Below are 20,174 nucleotides of genomic sequence, written 5' to 3'. Positions count from 1 at the left end.
GTCTGTGATAGGGTGGAAGGCAGGAGAGATTAAATGACAAAAGGTACGATTGTACAAGGCAAAAGGCGATGGTAATCGGACAAGTAATGAAACAAAAGATGGGTCTAGAAGAGATGTCAATGGGAATAGCAGAATCAGCAGCTGTTTGAACAAAATGGGGGCAGAGGTTATGACATGAAATTGTTGTATTTGATGTTGAGTTCAGAGAGCTGAAAAGTGCCGAATCGAAAGACGAGGTGCTGCTCCGTGAGCTTAGTTGGAGCAGTGCAAGAGGCCGAGGACGGAGAGGTCAGAGCCCAGTCTCAGGCTGTGGATGTGTAATTCCCCAATGTGTGCTTTTACTGTAAAAAGTGGAAAGTTTTTTTCCTGTAACTCTCGTTAATCATCCACAGTAGTTGTCAACAACTCACAGACCCTCCCTGACAAGAGTAGGTACCAGCAGCTGACACTCATACATGCAAAAAAAAACCCAGAATTCGGCATAAAACCTCACCACGCAGTCCACAAAAATGATTCAAAATGATTTGAAGTTGTAGCTCATGGCAGGTGGCAAACGACACTTAAATATGGAACTGTCACACTTGGGTATGCAAAGATTGCCAAAAGAAAGGCAGATAGCTTAGGATTCAAGAAATCTTGGCCTGCAAGCCTGGTCTCAGTACTTACACCATGAGTTAAATGAGCTGCTGCACAAATACTGGCGACTTTCTGCAGCATGTATTAGATCAGTGTCACGAATGTGACCGTAATGCATACCCGTATCTTGCCCAAGGGTCACCCTCGGGAATACTGCAACATGGAGGGCAGTGCCTGCAATTCGCCACATGAGCTCCCCATTTCAATCACGCCAATGTGAGCAGTTGCCAAGTGGAGATGATGCATTCCCCCAAGGAAGTAGATAGAAGAAAATCTATGGGACCAACAGTTCCATTATAAAAAAGATGCTTGCATTGGCAGAGGTGACCATTGCTCTTGACGGTAGTTCATTGACTATATTTATGGACAGAAAATAAAAAGGGGGAGGGGGAATACCACCAAAATCACAGCCCCGTCAACATTGCCTAGTGGGTCATGCAGTGTCCAGCAATATGCTAAGGGCCATCCGCGAGCAGCGGGCACTACTGGATACAGGTTGCTTTGTTGATGATGAAAACTGAATCATTATCTAACTACACATACATTTTCAGTTTGAAGAGACCATTTGTATTTGTGGTATCCTCCTGTAGGGGAGTGCAGTTGATTGGTGGCACTGGGCAAACCACTGTCACCCCCATTTGTTGACTCCGAATCGTCCCTAGTGGGGCATAGCTATAACTGTAGGCCCAGAAGCACATGGCTAAGTTGAGGCACGCCAGACTTAGGAATGTACCATTGCATTAGGATATGGTAATTCAGACTTGCCCATTGGCACCCCTGTATAACCAAGTGCTCTGTGCTCTCGTCAACCACCAGCACCAAGCTCATTAGACATCTTTTAACATCACCCCCGCCTCTGCTGCCGAAACCCTCATCCATGCCTTTGTTACCTCTAGCCTTGACTCTTCCAATGTTCGCCTGGCAAGCCTTCCACCTTGTATCCTCTGTAAACTTCAGCTCATCCAAAACTCTGCTGCTCGTATCCTAACTCGCACCAAGTCCCGTTCACCAATCAGCCGTACTCTGACTTCCATTGGATCCTAGTCCAGAAACGCCTCAAAATTCTCATCCTTGTTTTCAAATCCCTCCCTGGCCTCACTCCTCCCCATCTCTGCAATCTCCTCCAGCCCTACAACCCTCAGATCTCTGCGCTCCTCCAATCCCCGATTTTCATCGCTCCAACATCTGCGGCCGTGCCTTCAGCTACCTCGGCCCTAAGCTCTGGAATTCCCTCCCTAAACCCCTCTGCCTCTCCTTTAAAATGCTCCTTAAAACCAACCTCTTTAACCAAGCATTTGGTCACCAGTCGAAATATCTTGTGGGGCTCGGGGTCAAATTGTGCCCGATTACACACTTGTGAAGTATCTTGGGACATTTTACTAGGTTAAAGGTGCTATATAAATGCAAGTTTTTCATCTGACTGCACCTTCTGATAAACAAAGCGTACAGGCTATAACGCAATTAGGTTCCGGTAATCACCCCCAAGTATCCGTTGTTCGATAGGTAAAGAATTTAAACTGGGTTAGACTCCATTTGTATATACATTCACCCGTACTGTTCTGTAAAAATGGACAGAAAATGACACTGCAGGTGGAGCTCCCAAAATGTACACAAACAATTAAAAGTGAAACAGGTAGAGTTATATGTTCCAACACCACCTGAATGCTGGGTGTAGTGCCCAGCAAGAGTCAATTCTGCAGTTTGAATTTACATATACAGGTAGTTTTAGTCAAGCAACAGTCACTAGGCTGGTATTTCTGAATTGAGGTACCCTCATGGTCAAGCGAGCTGAATGTTTTCAGACTAACTTAGTAATAAAAAGACTTGCATTTATATAGCGCCTTTCAAGATGTCCCAAAGCGCTTTGCAACCAATTAAGTACTTTTGAAGTGCAGTCACTGTTGCAACATAGCAAATGCAGCTGCCAATTTGCGCACAGCAAGCTCCCGCAAACAGCAATGTGATAATAACCAGATAATTTAAAAAAAATTTTTTTTTAGTGATGTTGATTGAGGAATAAATATTGGCCAGGACTCCCCAGTTCTTCTTCGAAAGTGCGCCACGGAATCTTCTACGTCCACTTGAGAGAGCAGACGGTTTACTTGGTTTAACACCTCCGGACAGTGCAGCACTCCCTCAGTACTGCATTGGAGTGTCAGCCTAAGTTTTTTGTGCTCAAGTCTCTGGAGCAGGACTTGAACGGTAGCACAATGGTTGTTACTGACGAGTACTCCAGAGGCCTGGACTAATGATCCGGAGACACGAGCTCAAATCCCACCACGGCAGCTGGGGAATTTAAATTCAGTTAATTAAATAAATCTGGACTAAAAAGTTAGTATCAGTAATGGTGATCATGAAACTATCGGATTGTCGTAAAAACCCATCTGGTTCACCAATGTCCTTTAGGGAAGGAAACCTGCCGTCCTTACCTGGTCTGGCCTATATGTGACTTCAAACCCACAGCAATGTGGTTGACTCTTAACCGCCCTCTGAAATGGCCTAGCAAGTAAAAAAATCGCGATGAAAAATACCACACGGACCCCGCAGCGGTTCAAGAAGGCGGCTCAATACCACCTTCTCAAGGGCAACTAGGGATGGGCAATAAATGCTGGCCTTGTCTGCGATGTCCACATCCCATGAACGAATATAAAAAAAACACAACCTTCTAACTCGAGGCGAGTGAGATATTTTACATATATATATATCTCTCTGATAGAGCATCTAGTTTAATGGCAGCATCTTGTGCAATAATCAACGCCAAAAAGAGAACGGCCTGGTTAAATCTCTGCCTGTGCCACAACAGGATAGATTCACTAGTGCATAATTAGACTGGAGACCAGTTACAGGCAGTTTATTCACTGTTAAAAACCAGACAGCAAACACTAAGCATGAAGGTAAAAACTCTGTACACTGGGTTTATTCATAGAGTTCAGACCCAGAAAGTATACAACACAGAATAAAATGAATTAATCAGAGCACAATGCACAACGGTGCACTTTATTGATCACCAGGCACTGCCTGAAGGCAGCAGTCCCCACATATGGGCACAGTTTAGCATCAGCATGTCCTTCGTGAATAGGATTGTGCACTTCAACACAACAAACTCTGACAGCTAGTTTATCCTTTCACAAATATTGACCCATACATTAACTATCAGCCTCATTTAACCCTCAACCTCAGTTACTCCATTTAAACAAATTTAAAATTAACCAACAAAAATGGCACCTTTGATGTATCACCTAGTTTGCCAATACTGTATATTTTAAGTCTACTTTTTAAAAAGGCAGGGTTAGCTGGGTGTATGCCTGGCACCAGAAATACAGTCACATACTGTTGCTGCAAACCAAGAGAACCCTACACAACGGCCCTCAGAGTTACAAACATTACCAGGCATGTCCAAGTACAAACTGCAGCAAGATCTCCCTTCACTGGTCTGCCCATACAATTCTGCAATGACCAGAGAGAACATAGTAATTCCTCAAGATCATTTGTTGGTTCCTGTATAGCTGACTTCAGGCTACAAGTGCAACTCTGCCTTTTACCGACTGGGTAGGCCAATTTATGGCAAATAAACTATTTATCCTGTTAAATAACCCCGTTTCCACCAGATCACACTTTGTTAGATGCCAGAACAGTCACTTTCAAGTACCAACACAAGAGCTTTAAAAAAATGCAGAATTTCTCATTTCTATGAATTAAAAATAGCAAAAATATACAATTATAAAGCTACAAATAAATGCACCTCAACTAGTGCAACTGGGAGCTGTATCAATATAAATATATCTTTGATAAGCATCATGCTTCATATTTACAAAAGAAAGCTTATCCACTAGTGTTTACTTTCTCTTCCACTCACTCGCAGGGGTGTAGAATCCCATACCTACCAGACTTTGTAAGCAGTTATCATTCTACCAGGTTACTTTCTGTGGTGGAGCAGAGGAGAGCATGACAAGGGAGAATACAAAGAGATTAGGAGAGAAGTCAAAAATAAACAATTAGGAAGGGAAAGAGGAGTTATGAAATTAAATTATCAAAGAACATAAAGCAAAATATTCTACAGGCAAATAAATAAAAAAGGAAAGTTGGGATGGGAACAGGGCCATTAAGGGATGGACAGGATAAAATCACAGCAGTGATAGCAAAATATTAAATAATTACTTTACTTCAGTATTTACCAGGGAGACAGATCAGGTGAACAGGACATCGGAAGATGAGCTTAGAAATGATATAACCGCATTTAAAATAAAGAAAAAGAGAAATATTAAATAAATTAATCAAACTGAGGATAAAATCCCTGGGTCTGGATGGATTGCTTCTGCACATTTTAAAGAATCTAGAGAAGAGATAGAGGCACAATTACACATATTTAATAATTTATTGGAAAAAGGTATAGTGCCAGAGGACTGGTGGAAACGTTATATCTATATTTAAGAAGGAGATGGAACATGTCCAGGGAACTATAGACCAGTCGGCTTAACATCTGTGATAGGAAAAATAATGGAATCTCTGCTAAAGGAGAAAATAGAGAAACCATCTAGAAACCAAAAATACAATAATGAATAGTCAGCATAGCTTTCCAAAGGGAAAGTATTGCTTGATCAACCTCACTGAATTCTTTGAAGAGGTAACAGAGGGAGTAGACAAGGGTAATGCAGAAGATGTAATTTATCTAGATTTCCAAAAGGCCTTCAAGAAGGTGCCACATAATAGACTAATGAATGAGGTCAGAGCCTGTGGAGTCTGAGGACAGCTAGTGGCTGCAAATCAGAAAGCAGAGAGTAGGGGTAAAGTGCAGCTATTCAGAGTGGCAGAAGGTGGAAAGTGTAGTCCCACAAGGATCAATGCTGCGGCCACTGTTGTTCACAATTTATATTAACGATTTAGCCTTTGGAATCAAAAACACAATTTCTAAATTTGTGGATGACCCCAATTTTTTTTTTTGGGGGGGGGGGGGGGGTGGGGGGAAGAGAATAGTCAATGCTGAGAAGATCTTAATAAACTTGCAGAATGGGCATTTAATTGACAAATGAATTTCAACACAGATAAATGTGAGGTATTACATTTTGGTAAGAAACATAAGGAGATCACATATTACTTGGAAAATAAGAATCTAAATGGGATAGAGGAGCAAAGGGATTTGGGAGTACAAATACACAAATCATTAAAAGTAGCGACACAGATTAATAAGACCATTTAAAAAAAGGCAAACCAACCACTAGGGTTTAGTTCTAGAGGGATGGAATTGAAAAGTAGAGAAGTTATGCTAAACTTACATCAAACCTGGGTTAGACCACCTTGGGAGTACTCTGTACAGTTCCGGTCTCCATATTATAAAAACGATAGAGGCACTGGAGAGGATGCACAAAAGATTTACCAGGATGATACCAGAAATGCGAGATTATACCCATCAGGAAAGGATGAACAAGCTGGGTCTCTTTTCTCTTGAAAAGAGAAGGCTGAGGGGTGACCCAATAGAGACCTTTAAATTTTGAAAGGTTTTTATAGAGTAGACACAGAGTGTTTCCACTTGTGAGGAAGAGCAGAACTAGAGGCCATCAATAGGAGATAGTCACCAAAAAATCAAATAGGAAATTCAGAAGAAACGTCTTTACCCAGAGAGTGGCGAGAACGTGGAACTCGCTAGCACAGGAAGTGGATGAGCCAAATAGTATAGATGCATTTAAGGGGAGACTAGATAAGCATATGAGGGAGAAGGGAATAAAGGGCTAGGCTGATAGAGAGTTAGATGAGGAAGGATGGGACGAGGCTTGAGTGGAGCATAAACGACAGCATGGACTGACTGGGCCGAATGGCCTGTATCTGTGCTCTATATTCTATGTAGTTCATGGAAAAAAAACAAGTAAAAAAATCTCTTCTGTACTTGACTCCCCAATTGTCTCCCATGCTTCGTAAAGTCTCTCTACTTGTCTTGCATTATCCAATGCTTTTTGCCCCCTCATCTTAGCGTGTCTGCTACTCTCTCTCTCTCTGTGGCTCTCACCCTCATTATTTTTGCCTCAGACTCCCTTTCTTCCTCTTCACTAATAAGCAGACCTTCCCTTTGAAATTTCTTCTCGAAAACCCCCTCCACAGAAATTAACTCCCACTCCTTTTTAAGTTTTTCTTTCCCCATAAACCATGCGGGTGGGGAGTGGATGGGTGTGGGGGGGGGGGGGGGGGGGGGGGGGGAGGGGAAAAGAGGGTTAGACTTGCCTCGCTCCCCTGTCCGGGTCTCTGACAAGACCGCTCTTGATTGAGAAAAGGTGCACAAACAAGTTACCAGATGTAGATTCTTCACCTGCTGGAGAAGCAACTCACCATCAGCTAGCCCCCAAAGAACAGGAACTCCCCTACAGAGACTGCGTCCTTCTGCTCAGTTTTATTTTAGGATCCTTACTTTTGTTAACATTTTGGCACTTACAACTCAAGCAGCATGTTAATGCTAGTAAACAGGGCTCTCCTTGCTTATGCTGAAGCCAGATAGGACAGGTAAAAAAAAAATGCCTTTCAGGTATGGTGCTTGAGATAAGCTGTCTTATTGCTATCAGGAGTGCATTTTCCACTTTTCCAATGAGGAAACAGCTGGTTATACAACAGGTAATCTTCACTGGCAGCCATTATGTTGAGCAAGGAAACATTACCTCCTCCCTCCATGGTCCTAGATGTCAATGCCAGTGCTCCAACACATCAAGTTATTTTGGCTAACACTCAAATAGGCAACCAAATACTGAGTCAATCCCAGAGAGTCATTCTTGTTTTACAAAACTGCACTACAAGTACCAGCTTCAGGCCAAAAATCCAATCAATCAAAGGAGAAAAAAACAAAATGAGGTAAAGTATTAGAGTGGGTAAATGAAGTTGAGATACAGATCAGCTATTAAATGGCAGAACAGGCTTGAGGGGCTGAATGGCCTACTCCTGTTCCCATGTTCCAAGAGAAAGGGGGAGAAGATAAAACCAAAAGAAAGATATTGAGACCCACTGGTTTGTAAGACCAGTAAAGATCCTCCTGCAAGTCAGCTTTACAATAAATGAAAGGGATATTTGCACAGCGCCTCACAGACAGGTCTGCAAATACCTGGAAAGTTAAAACCAAAAGAAAAAGGATCTCAATGAGCAAGCCCGAGCCAGTTACATTAAGTTGCCATTTTCAGCTGCTGGCACTAAATGAGGGATTCTTCTCAAACACCGAGTAACATTCAAGATTTCCCACAGCATTGCTGTCATAAGGACCAGGTGTCAAAAGTTACTGTGGGTTACCAAGTCTAGTATGCACAGAAAGACTAACTGGATTACAAGTACTGATTTCTCTTGAGCAAGATTTTTTTTGCATTTTCTCCAATTTCTCTAAAAGATTCTCTTATTTACATTTATTCCCCATTTGTCAGTCTGTTCAATCTTAAAATGTTTCTACCCAATGTTAAGTACACTCGAACAATACTTTCCATCTATATCCATATACACTGTGCAAACCTCTTGTACACCCCTTGGAATGCTTCTCCCAATTTCCCACCTCTCCATTATATAGAAACAAACAAACAAATAGCATCTCAGGTGAATTATAAATTACAGCACTTATTTTCTCAAAGCTGCCCACAAGCACATAACTTGTAAAAAAGCTGACATTGGACAGACTGTGATTGATTACTCCAGGGCTAGATCAACTGACTGCAATAGGAACGGACTTAAAAATATATAGAAAGGCTACCCCATGTGCAGTCACTACACAGACACTATACAAGACTGCAGCAATGACTTTTCAGAGTTTGGTTTATGCAAGAACAGTGGGGGCATCAAAACTTCCAAAATGTCACTTTAAAAAGCTTTTAAACTTTAACAGAAAATACTCCACACCCTGCCATGGAGGATCTTTTGCAAGTCACAATGCTTTTACCCCACAAGTCTGTGCTGTAAGCCGTTTCTAAAGCTCCATGTCCTCTTCAGATGTGCTGGTTAGATTCATATCACCGCACATTAAGGATGAATCCAGTTTTGTGCTCTTGTTGTATACATCAGGATCACACTGTGGCTGCCTATGCTTGGACTGTCTTTGCTGTGTTAAAGCTGCAAGTTTATCTGAAAGAGGCTCACATGGGGGTCTCCACAGAACAAGTTCCATACATGGGCGATTCCTAAGAAGGTACAAAAAGGGCAAATAATTAGAGGGCTCGAGGACAACTTGCATGTTTAAATCAAAGCAAGCCAACAAGAATCTGTATTCGGTTTTAAAAGTGCATCTTTAAATCATAACCCTTTTACACCAGTTTGTTCACTCCTGGTGGCACTAGTCTGGGTACTGTTCACACCTGGTGACGATGCTTGCAGCTTAGACCTGGAATTGTTCTCCCAATGTAGACTTTAGAGCAGGAACATTCACTTCCGCACATGTTCAAGTGGATGCGAGGAGCAGTAATGTCGGTCACTCTGCTGTTGTTCCCCACTGACGGGAAAGATCCAGAACTGACAAAAGGCAAACTTCAGCCTGGCTCACACGGTGAAGACTACTCCAGTTAAATAAAACCCACTACTGCAGGAGTCCAGTCATTGTACTAGCCTGACACCAGTCATACTGTTGCGAAATATGCCACAAAAACAAGCTGCTGTTTGTGCTGGAAACATACCAAAGCAACAAGAAACTTCAATGTGATACGGCGCACATATTGAGGTGCACTCAAACAGTGCTTACAGGTTTTAGAATTCAATCAAATCCATACCAGCATCAGAAGAGCATGACACACGATTACAAAAGCTTCTGCAGTGTCTCAATCGTGCTATGCATGGCAAGTATTTGAAGAATCTCCTCCCCTTCTGCCCCCGTCATATACAAACAAGCTTAATCAGTGGCTCCCAGACAGGAAAGGTCCCAGCAGGCAGGGCCTTGATATTCTGCAATTTCATGAGGACAGATGCAGAGATGGCTTGTGAAAGCTTGTCCTACTACTATGGGGATTGTTCTGAAGCTGGAGTTCTGGTATAATGTTAATGAGATGCACCAGTGTGTATGGAGGGCAAACTGCATTTCACCCATGATCCCCCACCATAATGAGCAGATCTTATCCACAACATCAACCAGAGGCCAGGCACTTCGCAGACAGTGGGAAGGACAAAAGTAAAATAACCATTTTGAGTCGCACACTCGTCTCCTAGCTGCCAGTTTCAGAGCGGCACTGGATGAAGGTAACAGGAGCAGGTCACCGCAGGCATCCGCAGGCATATATGAAATGAAAATACAATAAAAAGGTGGTTCTGTGTTAAATCTTATCTTTACTATTCCAGGACGAGTGTGCACAAACTGATTGACATTTCACAATATTCCATTCCTGGCAGCCACATCATTTAATGAGTCCGTCATTCTCCCCACGTTCTTTCAGCAACCCTAAATTGAATAGGCACCTTTGCCAAAAAGTACACAGCAGGTCCACATAAATGGTTTGAGAAAAATGTTTTTCTGTTGATGCAGTTAACTGGAGGGTGGGTTAAATAAAACATTATCCTTAGTCAAGTTATAGTTGCCAGGGCAGATTACTGAAACTCAATCATGTCTTCATTAGAAACCTAAGCAAAAATCAGACTGCAAAGACCGATCACTCTGTTGTTTAGTGATAGAGGGTGAGAGTTCAGACAGACTTGTCCACTATCCTCAGGAAAATTTGGATACTAAGACAAGTAAACTTACAGAACAAATAGATGAGGAAAAATGCTTAATCTAAGAGTGGCATTTCGCAACTAACCATTATCACTTGATAATCGCACAGAGGGTGTAATGTCACGTTCCACACTTAACTGAGATGCCCTAGCCACTGATATTAAACACAACGCCCACTGCAGATAAAAGTCTATTTTCTCAGTTATCTGCTGTTCTCTAGCAAATGAAATACGTTACCTTCCCTCCTGAAAACCTTCAATCCCAAAAGATTTAACTCTTAACCCTTAACATGGTTAAATTACTTTCGCCACAATGAGATGACAGTCTTTTGGCAGCCAGTATCAATCTAGCATCCCTACTCCGGTACAGCATGGGTTACATACAGAGTAAATCTCTGCTCTGCTTCCACAATGTACCTCAAATCAGCTTTTTAAAAAGACAAACCCTACTGCACTACTGTAACATTTCTGGTCCCCACATTAGCCATCCTTCTGGACTCACAGCAAGACTTCCAATTTGATTCGTTTTGGTCTGTGGAATGACCCAGACACACTTCACTTAGGACTTTTACAGGGAGGGAAACCCTGCATCTCATCAGTCTGCATAAGATTAGAGTTCAGAGTCCACTGTGCCACCTAACCCCCCCACACAAATAGTTAGCGTGGGGCAACGATAGATCAAAGTGACTGCGAAGCATTCATTTGAAGAGAAAGGGGAAGAGAATGAGAAAAACAAACATTCCCAACTCTGCCTAATCCTGCACCCTTCAGACAGGTGAATGCTGTGTAATGGGGAAAATGTAGATCACACTTACAGGGATTCCATTATTCTACGAGGCAAAATTTCTTCCAGACCATTTCTCAGTTCTTCTTGGAGAGAGTTGGACAAGACCAGCACAGGCATGTCCGAAATCTCAATTCCATCAGCTTCTGGATCATCTCCCTCAATAAGCCTGGGGAGTGGAAAAATAGGTATTATTCAAATAAAGAACAAGGAGTTTCACTGAACCCCTTCTAAAGGAGGGGAGGGCGACAACTGCAATTATTAGCAACTTTATCTGTGACTACCTGCAACATAGCAGTAGCACCCACCATTTCTAGGAGAATGGAGATTGGGAATCATGTAGCTTCTAAAATGGAGTTCGAAGGACTCCCCAGTATTAAACATTTGGGGCTCAATTACATGCAACAGTTCTGCTAATCACAAATTTGGCCAAAACCTGTGATTCCGATCGGCAGCTTAACTTCCCATCAAATACTGGACTGAAATAATCGAACTCACACCACCTCAATATTGAGAACAATGATTTCCTAAACTATTAAAAGGCTCGGGACTGCATACACCACGTGCTCGACATGTGCATCCTCATTTTGTTCTCCCCTTCTGCAGCTCGACTAGATATTTACTGTTTAATATGCTTAATAAATTGAAATGGGACAATATTTCAGGAGATCTGCAACATCTCTGCAGGGAGGGTATGATGGTTTCCACAGTCAGTCTCCCCCCAACTCCCAAGTGATGCAGTCAGCGATTTCTCTCGGGCCTCCAAGATCATCGTCTTATTCTCCCCCTGCCCCTCAAGAGTCAGAAAATATATTTTTCCACTTCACTTCCTGTTTTGCTTTCAAATTGTTATATCAACATTAATCATTTTAAAACAGTCAACAGCAATAAAACCCTTAGGATTCATAAGCACGGCCACAATTCACAGCAGCCCATTGCATGATTATATTCTTACCATCAGATGCTCAAATACCAGCTGGTTCAAACTGTGGTTCATGTACCTTTAAGGAACACACCAACAGGAACCAGCATTTCTTTTCTTCTCCTCTTCCCCCACCCATCAAAATTGACCAGTTTTCCTCTCCTAACTGTTCTTGCCGCAGGTCTTTACCCGGGTTATGGATTTTGGGAATGCTATTGGGAAGCTTCATAGAATCAAGCCAGTTTATTACTGATGCAATTTCCTTCATGGTGCAAGGAAGGATTTGATAGCCCCAGTTCACCAAGTCTCTCTCTCTCTCTCTCTCTCACACACAGCAGTGCTACTTTACAAAAGTACATTAAGTAGGCAGAATAGGGAACACGCAGGCTGACCACCAACAACCACCCAAACCCTCCAAGTACAACATTCTTGGTAGCCAGCAGATTGCTCCTACCGATTTTCAATCTCCCTCAGCGTCTCCAGTCCCTCTTGGCTTGGATCCGGTTTCATTTCCACACAGGCCTCTTTCTTCTCGACCACCCTAAATTCCTGTGAGGCAGATTCAACCTGCCAAGAAGTGGAGGCAACATCAGATACCCCATTTCCCTGGGGGTATGGAATGCCAGGCCAAGAGCTGCATGAAATGTTTACCGAAGTCACCAGGCAGTCCAGCATCTTCTCGGTTACACGTTTCTTTTGAGCAGGAGAACTGGGAGAGAGTTAAAGCAAAATGTTAATAGGACTCAAACTCACAAATGCCAACAGGATAGCCTATTTAAGAAACAACTCCATTCATTCCTATGGAAACCAAAGATATTCTTTGTAAATAATTTCTAAAGAGTTGCAAGTACTTAAAGGTGCATGACACTCGGTTACCAACACTGAGGTCAAAGGCTCACTTCCAAGCTGTATAGATTAGTACTGCAACCAGGTGATGCTTTAGCACGCATACAGAAGTTCGGAGTTAGCCAATCTCAACTAAGGCAGCAAGTTAGAACACTACAATTGGTCTCGGCTCTCTTGGGCTAGGATGGGTGGGGCAAATAAGAATCCAGCTAGGGTTCCTACTCCTGATCGAGTCAACCATGCGTACCCCTGTATAAATGCTGGGTAAGAACATGACTAGACTCTGCTACGATGAGAAGGGGAGACAATTAGGGGGTGGGGTGGCGAGGCGAGGGAAGTGATGGAGATAAAAAAACTCCCAAATGCTTCAGATCACCACCAAGAACAAGGATACCGATCTCACCAGAGCTGAAGATAGAGGAGGGCCTCACCCAATCCTAAATGTCAGGTCCCTGCAGTGCTAGTAATTAGAAAGTCTCACACATCCCAAAGTGGCTTGACTGCAAAATGCACCAGCCAGTGTTGTGGTGGCCACACAGCCAAGCAAGACCCTGTCACTGGTCTGTCTTCAGTTAGCTGATCTCAGACAGGATAGCAGAAGGGGTCATTAGGGACGAAGGGGACAGGGAGAAAATGGAATGAAAAACAGTCGGAATTCCCACAATCAGTGTTGAATGACTCCTGCTGGAAATCAGCCTCGACCGTTATTCCCCCAACAACAAATTGCATTTATATAGCGCCTCTAACATAGCAAAACGTCCCGGAGCATTATCAAACAAAATTTGACACCGAGCCACAAAGAGATATTAGGCCAAAAGCTTGGTCAAAGAGGTAGGTTTTAAGGAGCGTCTTAAAGGAGGAAAGAGAGGTAGAGAGATGGAGTGGTTTAGTGAGGGAATTCCAGAGCTTAAGGCCTAGGCAGCTGAAGGCAGAGGTGTCAATGGTGGAGCAATTAAAATCAGGGATGCTCAAGAGGCCAGAATTTGAGCAGCACAGATATCTCAGAGGGTTGTAGGGCTGGAGGAGATTACAGAGATAGGGAAGAGCAACCATGGAGGGATTTGAAAACAAGGATGAGAATTTTAAAATTGAAGTGTTGCTTAACCGAGAGCCAATATAGGTCAGCGAGCACAGGGGTGGTGGGTGAACGGGACTTGATGCGAGTTCGGACACGGGCAGCAGAGTTTTGGATGACCTCAAGTTTACGGAGGGTGGAACATAAAGATGAAGAACAGCCATTTGGACGAGAGGTACCATAGGATATTCTCGTCCAGGGAACCATGAGTCAGCACCTTCAGGGAAGATGAGGAGAAATCACAACCACAGAAACAGACCATATAGCCCATCAATTCTGTGCTACTGATTGTTTCCACAAGAAATCTAGTCTGTCAACCAATTTGCTATAACCCCAGCACCCACCTCACAAATTGTCAGTAAATTTCAATATTGTTCCCATAATCCTAAATTATAGGTCATTTACATATATATAGTAAATAAGAGCAGCCACAGCACTTGTGGATTACTGGTCAGAGTCTGAGAAACTTCGATTTAAGCATACCCTTTTGCTTTCTGTCTTCCTAATATCACTATCATTGTGGCCAGAATTTTTGCCCAAGGCTGTTACGTGCGACATTATCAAAGACTTTTTGAAAACTGTAAATCACACACTGAATTTCCTTTAGCTACTTTTATTGCTTCGAAGAATTCAAACCAGTTGGTCAGCATGACCTGCCTTTTAGAAACCCATGCTGACTGGCCCCGATTTACTCCGATTTCTCCAAGTGCTTAGCAATTATATCCTGTGTTATATAGACTCTAGCAGTTTGCCAACAACTGAAGTAAAACTAACTGTCCTATAAATTTCAGGGGGGTTTTTGCCACCCTCCAAATCCTCTAGCACAATTATTAAGAAATTTGGAAAATGACAGCTGGAGACTGCTATTTCTTCCCTAGCTTCTCTTGGGTATAAACCATCAGGTCCAAGTGATTTATCCATCTTAAATCTAAGTAACTTCTTTAGCATCACTTCTCGCAAATAATAACCTCGACTAACTGTTCTACACCCAACCCTAGTACAGTAGTTCTAAAATCTCAATACATAGAAACATAGAAACTAGGAGGAGTAGGCCATTCAGCCCTTCGAGCCTGCTCCGCCATTCAACGAGATCATGGCTGATCATCCAAACCCTAGCACCCGGTCCCTACACCGACAGCCATCCCACCCAAGCCCTATCCCCGTAACCCTTTAATCCCCCCTAACACTAAGGGCCAATTTTTATCATGGCCAATCAACCTAACCCGCACATCTTTGGACTGTGGGAGGAAACCGGAGCAAACCCACGCAAACACGGGGAGAATGCGCAAACTCCACGCAGACAGTCACCCGAGGCTGGATTTGAACCCGGGTCCCTGGCGCTGTGAGGCAACAGTGCTAACCACTATGCCACCGTGCTGCCCACATACCCACATCTCTGTGAAAACAGAGACAATGTACTTATTTAGTTCCTCTTGAAATTACCTCACTCTCCACTACAAGGCTGCCTCCTTCATCTCGTCAGCCCTACTCCTACTTTGACCATCCTTTTACTACTAATGCGCCTACAAAAGCCTTTTTTTTTTTTTAATTAGTTCTTATTTTTGCTAATTTTCTCCTATTCTTGCTCTTAGTCTGTAGCTTTTCTGATCCTCTGTGTAACTTTCCAATATTTATTTTTGTCCTGGCTGTTTATATTAAAATATTACCGGCCCTGGAAGCATTAAATGCTTCTTTTTTCAATATATTCCCTTTTAGAATATAATTTATTTGTATCCTTTCCATTTCCTGCTGAAATATTTCCCATTGCTCATCATTATCCCATTTTAGTTCCTTTTATATTAGGCCACGTTTTTTTCCATAGAATGGTTACAGCACAGGAGGCGGCCATTCGGCCCGTCGAGCCCGTGCCAGCTCTCTGCAAGAACACTTCAGCTAGTCCCACTCCCCGCCCTTTCACCGTATCCCTGCAAATTTGTTTCCTTTGGGTACTTATCCAATTCTCTTTTGAAAGCCACGATTGAATCTGCCTCCACCACCCTCTCAGGCAGGGCATTCCAGATCCTAACCACTCGCTGCATAAAAAAGTTTTCCTCATGTCGCCTTTGGTTCTTCTGCCAATCACCTTAAATCTGTGTCCTCTGGTTCACGACCCTTCCGCCAATGGGAACAGTTTCTCTATCTACTCTGTCTAGACCCCTCATGACTTTGAACACCTCTATCAAATCTCCTCTCAATCTTCTTTGCTCTAAAGGAGAACACCCCCAGCATCTTCTCCAATCTATCCACGTAACTGAAGTCCTTCATCCCTGGAACCATTCTTGTAAATCTTTTCTGCACCCTCTCTAAGGCCTTCACATCCTTCCTAAAGTGCGATGCCCAGAATTGGACACAATATTCCAATCGAGGCCAGATCAGTGTTCCATAAAAGGTTCATCATAATTTCCTTCCTTTTGTACTCTATGCCTCTATTTATGAAGCCCAGGATCCTGTATGCTTTTATTAACCACTTTCTCAACCTGCCCTGCCACTTTCAATGATTTGTGCACATATACTCCCAGCTCTCTCTGTTCATGCACCCCCTTTAGGATTGTACCCTTTAGTTTATATTGCCTCTCCTCGTTCTTCCTACCAAAATGTATCACTTTGCACTTTTCTGCGTTAAATTTCATCTGCCACGTGTCCGCCCATTCCACCAGCCTGTCTATGTCTTCTTGAAGTCGATCACTATCCTCCTCACTGTTCACTATACTTCCAAGCTATGCGTCATCTGCAAATTTTGAAATTGTGCCCCGTATACCCAAGTCCAAGTCATTAATATATATCAAGAAAAGCAGTGGTCCTAGTACCGACCCCTGGGGAACACCACTGTATACCTTCCTCCAGTCCGAAAAAGAACCGTTCACCACTACTCCCTGTTTCCTGTCACTTAGCCAATTTTGTATCCATGCTGCCACTGTCCCTTTTATTCCATGGGCTTCAACTTTGCTGGCAAGCCTATTATGTGGCACTTTATCAAACGCCTTTTGGAAATCCATGTACAGTACATCAACCACATTGCCCTCATTAACCCTCTCTGTTACCTCATCAAAAAACTCAATCAAGTTAGTTAAACACGGTTTGCCTTTAATAAATTCATGCCGGCTTTCCTTAATTAATCCACACTTGTCCAAGTGACTGTTAATTTTGTCCCTGATTATAGTTTCTAAAAGCTTCTCCACTACTGAGGTTAAACTGACTGGTCTATAATTGCTGGGTTTATCCTTGCACCCTTTTTTGAACAAGGATGTAACATTTGCAATTCTCCAGTCCTCTGGCACCACCCCTGTATCCAAGGAGGATTGGAATATTATGGCCGGTACCTCTGCAATTTCCGCTTTTACTTCCCTCAGCATCCTAGGATGCATCCCATCCGGTCCTGGTGACTTATCTGCTTTAAATACATCCAGCATTTCTAGTACTTCCTCTATCAATTTTTTTTATCTCATCCAGTATCTCAACTACCTCCTCTTTCACTATGACTTTGGCAGCATCTTCTCCCTTGGTGAAGACAGATGCAAAGTACTCATTTAGTATCTCAGCCATGCCCTCTGCCTCCATGCATAGGTCTCCTTTTTGGACCCTAATTGGCCCCACCCCTCCTTTTACTACCCATTTACTATTTATATGCCTATAGAAGACTTTTGGATTCCCTTTTAATGTTAGCTGCCAATCTATTCTAATACTCTCTTCTTTGCCCCTCTTATTTCCTTTTTCACTTCCTCTCTGAACTTTTTATATTCAGCCTGGTTTTCACTTGTATTCTCAACCTGACATCGGTCATACGACCCTTTTTCTGCTTCATCTTACTCTCCAGCTCTTTCATCATCCAGGGAGCTCTGACTTTGTTTGCCCTACCTTTCCCCCTCGTGGGAATGTACCTCGACTGTACCCGAACCATCTCCTCTTTAAAGGCAGCCCATTGTCCGATTACAGTTTTGGCTGCCAATCTTTGATTCTAATTCACCTGGGCCCGATCCATTCTCAACACACTGAAATTGGCCCTCCTCCAATTAAGTATTTTTACTCTAGATTGTTCCTTGTTCTTTTCCATAGCTAATCTAAACCTTATTATACTATGATTACTGTTCCCTAAATGTTCCCCTACTGACACTTGCGCCACCTCATTCCCCAGAACCAAATCCAGCAATGCCTCCTAACTCATTGGGCCAGAAACGTACTGATCAAGAAAGTTTTCCTGAACACACTTCAGAAATTCTTCCCCCTCTCTGCCCTGAATTCTTACTATAATTTACCCCCCCCCGCCCCCCACCCGAGTCAAATATCCCCAACTTTTCTTCTTCCTTTTCTACTCTTATACTGAAATTAATTACATTCTGGTCACAGTCAACTAAATGTTCCATTGCTTTTAAATTACCTAATACTTCTGCTTCATTATACAGAACCAGGTTAATTAGTGCTTCTTTCCTTGTTGGAGTAACAAGTCCTGAGCACATTGCAAAAAAAACCCAAAAAATCTTTTCCTTTCTCACCACAAACTTTGTCCGAGTCTAATTAAAATCCACTTTAGTTACACCCTTCTAAATTGTCGATATAATTTTGGTGCTTATTCTGGCACATTTATACTTTCAGGAAGCAGTTCTGAAACACCAGCTGCACGCCATCTGCTGCAGAAGCCTCTCGGTTTCTATCCTCAAGCGGTTGCTACACTGCCAGATCCTCTATACACAGCTGCACATAAAAATTTTGAAGTTACCAGTTGCTGAGAATAGAAACTAGAAGGGACACAACAACTAGTCAGATCAGTGTGTTCTAGATCATAAATTGTAATGTAATTTGAAACCCCACTGTTTCTCCCATAACTCTAAGCAAGTCCTAAAATTCTCGGCAACTTGCTTATAACCAGGCAAACAACAGCTAATCTGGTCAAAAGTCTAAACGTGGATATTGGGATTGTAGAACCACCAGAGGTGAGTGTACAACAAAATTATTCATGGGAGAAGTAACTCTGACTGAAAAGTAGGCAAAAATCACTGGGACCGGGTGCTCATAGCCTGCAGTTTAATGCTGCTGACAATAACAGTGGTGCCGAGCAACAATGGAATTCCATCCACCACCAGTACCAGCAGGAAGAACGAGTTCATAGATCTGTGCATAACACGCACGCACGCACGCACACACGGGCTATTACAATGTCTGCACAATTACAAACAGAATAGAGGTTAAGGACTATCACAGCAAAAAAAATCCCGAGATGCACATTACTAAAGGAAAATATAGACACTTGACCCATCCCCAAGGGAGTCCAAGAACAGTTACTACAGACAACTTGCAGCTAAATCATCATTCCTGGAGCAGTTTGTACAAATAAGCGCTGTTCCGAATTCAGTCGCTGACTCAGATACTGTAATGGAGAGAAAGGTACCGCTTTACCATAATCAGGATTACTGCCTAAAGTGTCATAAGAACACAAGAAATAGGCGCAGGAGTAGGCCATACAGCCCCTTCAAGAAGGTCATGGCTGATCTTCTACATCAACTCCACTTTCTCATCCTATCCCCGTATTGTTTGGTTCCCTTAGTCACCAAAAATCTATCAATCTCAGCCTTGAATATACTCATCGACTGAGCATCCACAGCCCTCTGGGGTAGAGAATTCCAAAGATTCACAACCCTCGAAGTGAAGAAATTTCTCCTCATCTCAGTCCTAAATGGCCTTATCCCGAGACGATGCCCCCTAGTTCTAGACTCTCCAGCCTGGGGAAACAGCCACTCAGCATCTACCCTGTCGAGCCCTCTAAGAATTTTACATCTTTCAATGAGATCACCTCTCATTCTTCCAAGCTCCAGAGAGTATAGGCCCATTCTACTCAATCTCTCCTCATAGGACAACCCACTCATCCCAGAAATCAATCTAGTGAACCTTCATTGCACCCCCTTGAAGATAAGTATATCCTTCCTTAGGTAAGGGAACCAAAACTATACACAGTACTCCAGGTATGGTCTCACCAAAGCCCTATGAAACTGCAGCAAGACTTCCTTACTCTTTATATGTCAGCCCCCTTGCAATAAAGGGCAACATACCATTTGCCTTCCTAATTGCTTGCTGTACTTGCATGCCACTTTCTTGCCCACTGTCTATATCTCTTTGCATCCTCCTCAAAGTTGACTTTCCCACCTGCTTTGTATTGTCAGCAAACTTCGATACATTACACTCTGTCCCCTCATCCAAGTCATTAATATAGATTGGAAATAGCCGAGGCCCAAGCACCGATCCTTGCGGCACCCCACTGGTTACAAACTGCCAAC

At 42.9% G+C, this 20,174-nt stretch overlaps 1 protein-coding gene across 4 annotated transcripts in view; it reads right to left on the bottom strand.

Moving 5' to 3' along the window:
• The window catches only part of LOC147104525 (coiled-coil domain-containing protein 117-like), a 73,659-nt gene that overhangs the window by 38,305 nt on the left and 15,180 nt on the right, over positions 1 to 20,174 (bottom strand). For 3 of the 4 annotated variants that reach the window (XM_085961894.1, XM_085961895.1, XM_085961896.1), the window contains exons 4-6: positions 12,442 to 12,696; positions 11,097 to 11,234; positions 8,531 to 8,768 (exon numbers count right to left, since the gene is read on the bottom strand). In XM_085961894.1, coding sequence (XP_085818020.1) covers positions 8,558 to 8,768; positions 11,097 to 11,234; positions 12,442 to 12,696 — 604 coding nt within the window. In that variant the 3' untranslated portion in view covers positions 8,531 to 8,557. The remainder of the gene's footprint in view (positions 1 to 8,530; positions 8,769 to 11,096; positions 11,235 to 12,441; positions 12,697 to 20,174) is intronic. The other variant, XM_085961898.1, reaches the window with a different exon arrangement.

This window comes from Somniosus microcephalus, chromosome 19, assembly GCF_052327205.1.
Source record: "Somniosus microcephalus isolate GS21.2 chromosome 19, FLI_Smic_1.0, whole genome shotgun sequence".
Classification (NCBI taxonomy): domain Eukaryota; kingdom Metazoa; phylum Chordata; class Chondrichthyes; order Squaliformes; family Somniosidae; genus Somniosus; species Somniosus microcephalus.
The sequence above is the reverse complement of the archived record's forward strand: the minus strand, read 5'-3'. Positions and strand labels throughout refer to the sequence as shown.